The sequence below is a fragment of the Buceros rhinoceros genome, unplaced genomic scaffold (assembly GCF_000710305.1).
Source record: "Buceros rhinoceros silvestris isolate BGI_N320 unplaced genomic scaffold, ASM71030v1 scaffold32903, whole genome shotgun sequence".
Taxonomy (NCBI): Eukaryota; Metazoa; Chordata; class Aves; order Bucerotiformes; family Bucerotidae; genus Buceros; species Buceros rhinoceros.
Genome location: NW_010403645.1, coordinates 76,715 through 83,762, shown reverse-complemented (window position 1 = coordinate 83,762; position 7,048 = coordinate 76,715). Strand labels below are relative to the sequence as shown.

The window sequence follows — 7,048 nt, the reverse complement described above, 5'->3', positions numbered from 1 at the left end:
TGTTCATCACTGCATCAAGAGGCTGCAGCTTTTGAGATTTTTTGTTTTTTTGCTGTGTCATTAAGAAGTCTCCCATTGCTTATAGAAAGCAACTGTGGCTTCTAATAGCCAAACACCAAATCTTTCCTCTCTCTTACAAAGAGGTTTCACATTGTGTGCTGGCTGTGTCACTTTGCTGGTGACAAAATGGGGAAGGTTCTGTGCCCCAGCCCTGCAGTCTGTCACAGAGTATGATGCATCTGCGCACAGAGGTCTCTCATCATAGTCACCCCAAAACTGATTCAGCACAAACTATTTAGGTTAATGTCAGCGAGTCTTAGTGGCATTTTTCTTGAGCCTGATTCACTCTGACTGAATCGAAGTAAGAAATGATGACCTAAGCATTTATGCAGGTAGTGTTATCAGGACACAAAAGGCACTTAGCACCCTGAGGAAGAGTGATGAGTGGTGGAAAGCTCACTTGCAGCCAGCAGAGTGAAGCAGCAGTACCAAGGTGAATATTAAACCTGCCTTCGTAATGTAGGCAAACCATTACCTACCATTAATAAAGTAAATATCAGCACAGAACAATCTTTGACTACTTTGTCTAATCCAGTAAAAAGCTTCACAACAAGCTTGGCCCTTAAAATGAATAGGAAGCATGGAGTAAATTGCTATGCGGATTAATTACATTTCCTGCATATTCATTGTAAAAGATTTAACAGATCTTAATACTAACAGCTCTCCATCGTATCGTCATCCTTAGTGCAGACTTCGCACGTAGTGTTGCTCCTCTGTACTCTTCTCCTACGCTGCCTGCAATTACCCAATCAACAAACTGGTTTGGATTTGGCAAATGAGCGGGTTTCACATTTATGTCACCTTGTTGAAGCTTCATTTTGCTTAAATCTCGTGGGCTTTTTTGTAAATAAAAATTGCTGATTACAAAACATTTTGTTAACAGCAAATTAGCAAAATTTCTTGAGTTATAGATGGGCTCCACCTGGTCTGCTGGGGCATGAAGAACCCTGAAAGCTCTATGTTCCCAGCTAAAGCAGCACCTTGTATCGCAGGACTCAAGGCTTTGCAACTCATCCCGTGACTAGGTGGAACAACCCTGAGGATGTGGTACAAGGGATTTCTGGCTGCCCGGATCTCTGCTGTGAAACCCCAAATCGCTACCATGGTTGAGGTTTCAACACTCCCTGGTACTAGAGCCAGGGCTGAAGAGTCACAGGCTCCGGTGTTGCAGACCTGGTACTGAGCACCACGTTGCTGCGGAGTAAGAACCCAGGGAAGGTGTTTCGAATGAGGACAATGGCAGCGCAGCTGCCCCAGGGATTCGGTAGCCATCTATCTCAGACATACGTAGGAACTCATTACTCATTTATCGTTAGTCAAGTGTGCCAGTGAAGGCCTCTAATATCTGCAGTTTTACTGCGGCAGTAGGAAAGCAAGAAGTAACCTGTTCTGACCACCTTGTGGTAAGATAGGAGCAGCCTTTAAAAGTGAACTCGACATTTAAACAAGGAACAAGTAACTGCAGAGTCATGGAACGGTTTCTACAGTGGTACCTGAAGACAACTGCATCTCAACACAAAACACACTCTAAGAATGAAATAATCAAGAAACTTTACAGACAAAACTACCCAGAGTTCTTGTAGCCCAAATTCTCTTTTCAAGCAGCATCAGTCAGTAAATGTGTTTGTAAATCAGACTACAGGTCTGTAACAATCAGGTCCTAATTTAACAGCGTCTTAAATAGCACATTTAAAAACAAACAAACAAAAGCCAAAAAAATATCACCTCTAAAACCCAGATGCTTTTCCCACCAAAAGCCCTTGATTACCATACTGGTAAAATACATGGATAGGAGCTTTACCTTAGAGCAGCGCTGCCGCTCGGGTAAGAGCAGCAGATGAGTTTCCCTGCAGGCACTAAACTGATGTGCAGTAGCTCCGGGAAAGTATCAATATGGCTGGTTATCAAAACCAACCCTCCCTGAAAAACACAGAAACAGAGATGGAGAAGAGCTCTCCTTGTTTCTTTTGTTACAAAGTGATACTGTTTTGCAGAAAAATAGGATTATGTTGCATACAATCATCTTTCCACTCCTACCTGAACAGCAGCTTCATCAGCTGAGCTTTGTGTCAAGCCGGCTGAGCAGTAGCAGTGGAGCTGGTTGATCTCCGTGGTCACGGCACCCGCTGGAAAGCTTACCTTTGTCTGGGAGGAACGTAAGCTAACAGTGGTATTTGGTTGACAGCATCTGGGAAGCAGCGAGGCACAAACTCCTGTTCTTTAGCATAGCTGTATGGATTTCCAATTATTATTTGGGAACTAGGAGAATCAAACAAAACGCTGAGTGACAAAGTTGCTTTTACTCTCTGCTGATGTTTAGCAGCATCATTCTTCTTGGCATAATTTGCACCTTGTTTTTCCCCACACTTTGACTCTCTAAATCCATAATGGAACATTTTCCATTTTGGCATTAAAAAAATCAATATTTCCTCTCGGTTTTGTCAACCACATACCCCTCAGGAACTATACTTCTGGTATGCCTGCGGAATCCAAGACATAACAGCACCAACTGAACGCATTTCTCAGTTGTCACACGAGCAAGTCGGGAACAAATGCTGCTAGCTGCTGAGGTGCAGGGCAGCCCACTGTGGCGGGCTGTAAAATGCTGAGGGCAGGAGTTACAGCTCAGGCCTCAGCCTGTGACTCCAGAGAAAGCTGTCAGAGACGGACACACCAGAAGGTCATTTTCTGTTTCCTTAAGCAACAATGTTAGCACCGTAGGCAGGTTGCAACTCCAAAGTGAGAACTTACCATGGTGGGTACAAAATTATGAATAGTCAGGGCAGCCTTGATTGATAGTGCAAAACTTTAAACATAAAACCATAAACATAAAAAGAGCATGTGAAAATGCAGTCTGGTTTCTGAAATTTAAATGACTGGCTCCTCTTAGCTGCAGTAGGAAAACCCTAAAGGATGGTTTTTACTCAGTGATAGTCTTTTGCATAATAGCAGCCAGTTCTGTTCCTCAGGCATGCAAATTCTGATTGCCCAGACACAGGCGAGCCCAATCTCTGACCTTTGGCAACTACGACATTGCTCTTTCCTCAGGCAATTGCTCAAGTCTGACTATTAAGGAGACGTTTAAAGACCGAAGTAGTATAATCCATGCACACAGGTACACACTCTTCTATACAAATGCTTTATTAAAAATGCTTCCGGGATGGCCTGTAACAAAACTATACCCATGTAGAGTTAAAAAAAAAAAAAATCAAGACAAAAAGCTATCTATTACAATGCATTAATATGTTTTCTATGATTCCAGCAGTCTGGTCAGTGCCCAGATGGGAACAGTTAAACTTGCTGTCTATGTATGCTGCAGGCTATCCAGTTTGAGATATTGCTCTACATAAATGTGGAACTCGATTCAAGTTTGGCTTGAAAAAACCTCATATATATTTTGAAATTTTGTTTATGGCTACAGTAGACTAGGAAAAACAAGCATTATTTCTAATATTCACAAAAGGACGAACAGCACAGACTTGTACAAAGTGAAAAAAAATACAGTACAGAGACTTTTTTGCAAAGTCTGAAACTGATCCTTTGAAAGATCCAGCCTTTGGACTTGAAACTCAGAGACGGTTAAACTTTCTACTGCCCCTTTCTTCTTCCCTCTTCCCCCCACCTTGATGTTCAAACTCTTTGCTTAGTAGAAACGATCCGCATAGAATTTTAAGATAGAACAAATGTCTTTTCTTCTTAGAAAGCACATGTATTAAATATATATATATTTTTTTTCAGGACAGAACTCGTTTTCCTTATGTGAATAGGTCTGCTTGTGTAACATAAAAAAATAAATTGACCATGTAATTAGTATAGAAAATGTTAAGATGCAACTGCACCAGGAGAAGCCAATTCCGTTATATTTTGTTACGCCTCCCTTTAGTTTCCGAATGGCTGCTGTGTCCAGGATGACGCTAGCTTGCCTCACAGCCGTGTTCCCCCTGGGACAGACAACGTACGCACTAGCATGAGAGAAACCCAAAGACAGCACTCGCCATTCAAGGGCTGGTTGTTACCCACCATACAGTCCTTTTTGTTACGGATCCCTCAGTGCCTCAGAATAGCTTTGGCCAAGTAAGAGCTGGCTACACGTGTCTAGTACAGGCAGCCTATGTCAGCAGGAGAGGATGCCGAGAGGAATAACCGCATCTCTGTTAGCACTTTCAAAGCATAGCAATACTAGTACCACGCCAGAAAAAGCTTCATGCCTAGGGCAAACAGTAGCTTCTCAAGGATGTCTGTGGAGGACCCCAGCTGGCAGCAATACAAGCAGTGTCTCAGGAGATCTCCTCACTACTCTTGATCTTAATGTCCCCCGATTTTTAATGTGGAGCTGCTGAATGTGGAGGTTTGTGATTTAAATAAGTATAATGGGTAACAACTCTGCTGCTGTCAGAAGGTAGGATGCAGTGTGGGTCCCAGAGACAATAGGCTAATGCTAATCATCATCTCCACAGACCAATCCTTCTCAAAAATAGCTATACTTTGGTGTCTTAGAACCCTTCATTTAAACCTCTGTTCCTTCCCTGGAATACGCAGTGTTGTTTGTGCTGATACTGCTGTAAAAATGGGTGTTAAACTGGTTGAGCACAGAGTTGCTGTAGCCAAGGTGGCTAGAAGGCACAGAATTGGACCACTCTCCCACCCCATGACTGGGGATATTAGAGAGTGGAGAGTAGGAATTAAAGCCCACCATGTTCTGTCCCATTTTGTCAATGGGTTCAGAGTTGAGTCCCAAAGGCACTGAGCGGCTCCCTGAGTTAGAGCCATTAACATACGCAGTCATACTGGAGAGGAAGTTACTAAGGCAGGGGCTACTGGAAGCTGGAGGTGGAGATCCCTTTTCGGGTGAATTGTCAATCCCGGGTGACGAGCTTTCCAAGGTATCCTGATGCTCTACAGCTTCGGGGCTGCCGGTCAGGGCACTGTCCTCTGATTTCTCAGATACAAGAGTGGCAGCGCTAGCCCCGAGGTCAGACTTCCTTTTCCTCTTCCTGCGAAAGTTTCCATTGTCAAACATCTTCTCACAGTTCGGGTCCAGAGTCCAGTAATTCCCTTTTCCTGTCAAAGGGGAGAAGAGCACATTTTTGGTTTAAAAATGTGCACATAGACTGCAAAGAGCAGTCATCTAGGGCTTTACAGCGTTTCTTTCATTTCACACAAACAGAACAAACAATTGCACGAGCAAAACCATAAATATTTTTTAATCACACAAAAGCAGCAGTCTGTTGAATTCAGAAAGAAGTGTAAAGTTTTGAGCTGTATCCTTTAGCCCTGACCATTCACAGAGGTAAAACTACAAGTGGAGCCACTGGGAGGGCTTTCTGATTTGTTTTCGTGGTGTGGGAAGGAGGTTTTCAGGATACAGCTAGTCCTCTGAATTTACAGCAGAGTAATCAAATCTCATACTGGGCTCTTCCTCCAGGTTCATTGGGGTAGGATAGGTTTCTTACGAGATTGAACCAGATTTCTGGCCCTCTGTGGCAGCATAATTGAGTGATTTTAAATGCTCCCAATGGTTCTTAACAGCTACTGATAGAAAACAATAAATAAGGGAACAATATGACCGCATATCAGCCAAGGGGTTACAAACAGCAGAGGTGTGATTGCAGGCAAAACACTGCTTGAAACAAACGCAATAAAAGCAGCCTGCTCCCCTCTTGAGAATTACTGCTGGCTCCCTAGAGCTGCCGGCTATCTATGACAGATCTGAGTTTATCCCCTTTCCATTAATGCCCAGTTAGGTTTGACATAAGTCACACGCATCACACCGCGCAGGCTTTGACTGTGACTTGCTCGGCTAGACTGCTCCTGTGCGTGCTGCACCTCATGCTCAGCACAGCGAGCAGTGCTCGGGAAGCCTGAGAGCAGCAAAGAATCCCCTTCCCTGCAGAGATTTAACAGCAATGCGATTCGGACCTCAGCTCTGCACAGCTGCCTTCAGCTCAGACCCACGAGAATAGAAGAGCTACTGTGTGTGTCCTGTATCTAGACTGTTACATCTCTTTACAATGTATTAGGCATTTTTATATTAATCAAGTTTAATTAGAGGTGGGAAAAAAGAGGAGAGATCTATACCTGGATCATCTTCATCTCGGGGCACCTTCTTGAAGCAGTCGTTGAGAGACAAGTTGTGCCGTATGGAGTTCTGCCAGCCAGCTTTGCTTTTGTTATAGAAGGGGAAGTTGTCAGCCACATACTGGTAGATCTGACTCAGAGTCAGCCTCTTTTCGGGTGCCCCATGGATAGCCATGGCAATAAGAGCAGAGTAGGAGTAAGGCGGTCTAACCAACTTCATCAGCTCTTCTTGGGATGGGAGAGGAAGCCAGCCAAGGTCAGTTCCTCCCAAGCTGTGCATGTTAGGCAAGAGCTGCCTTTGCATCCCGTAAGACTGAGGAATGAAGGGGCTGGCATTGGATCCTGGGAGATATGGTGGTGGGGTAATGGAAGGTCCATTTAGCCAGAGGTAAGGATTGGGAGTGGCGTTGTAATCCGTCGTCTCAAAGGTGCTCGGCCGCTGTGGACTAGGGATGTTCTGTGGATGGAAAAAGTTCTCATAGTAGATACTCATCTCTGGAGGCTCTTGTCCGATATTTGGGAACTGTGGGCTGCAGCGTGGTGGGGAATGCGTTTGTGAATCGAAGGAGCTCATGCTCTACCACCGGCAGCCGGTCAGGTATGACACACCTGTGCTAGTGCTCCTTGCCCGAGACAGGTGCATCACCTGCGCCCTTCCCCACCTACTTATGCACCTGTACACGTTCCAGCCCATGCTGCCGGCTCCACCCCAGAGCCCTGAGTGGCTGCAGATGAGGACGATAGTGTTTTTGGAATGCTGGCAGTCCCAGCCAGCCATTGATGTCACAGCAACCAAACGTGAAAGTTACAACTCTCTATCTTCTTAAACGAATGAAGGAATTTTCCACTAATGTGATGCACATAAAGAAAGCCTAAGGTGCCTTGAAGTTAAAGCCCCTCACCTCTCTAC

General features: G+C 44.6%; 1 protein-coding gene across 2 annotated transcripts; it reads right to left on the bottom strand.

The window, feature by feature from the left end:
- Nucleotides 1-4,567: 4,567 nt before the first annotated feature.
- FOXI1 (forkhead box I1) lies at nucleotides 4,568-6,712 on the bottom strand. Of its 2 annotated transcripts, none has more exons than XM_010133090.1 (2): nucleotides 6,139-6,712; nucleotides 4,568-5,121 (listed from the first exon to the last, which is right to left on the bottom strand). In XM_010133090.1, exons 1-2 carry the CDS (start codon nucleotides 6,710-6,712, stop codon nucleotides 4,568-4,570), a joined length of 1,128 nt encoding a protein of 375 aa, XP_010131392.1. The 2 variants fall into 2 exon arrangements, with proteins under 2 accessions (XP_010131392.1, XP_010131393.1); XM_010133091.1 differs by having other exon boundaries at nucleotides 4,568-4,842; nucleotides 6,142-6,712.
- Between the last annotated feature and the right edge of the window lie 336 nt (nucleotides 6,713-7,048).

Excerpts from the sequence above, each read along its gene's own strand:
- FOXI1 (XM_010133090.1), bottom strand. The coding sequence starts at position 6,712 with ATGAGCTCCTTCGATTCACAAACGCATTCCCCACCACGCTGCAGCCCA. Across the intron at positions 5,122-6,138 it reads CCGAGATGAAGATGATCCAG|GAAAAGGGAATTACTGGACT; the intron begins GTATAGATCTCT and ends CCCCTTTGACAG.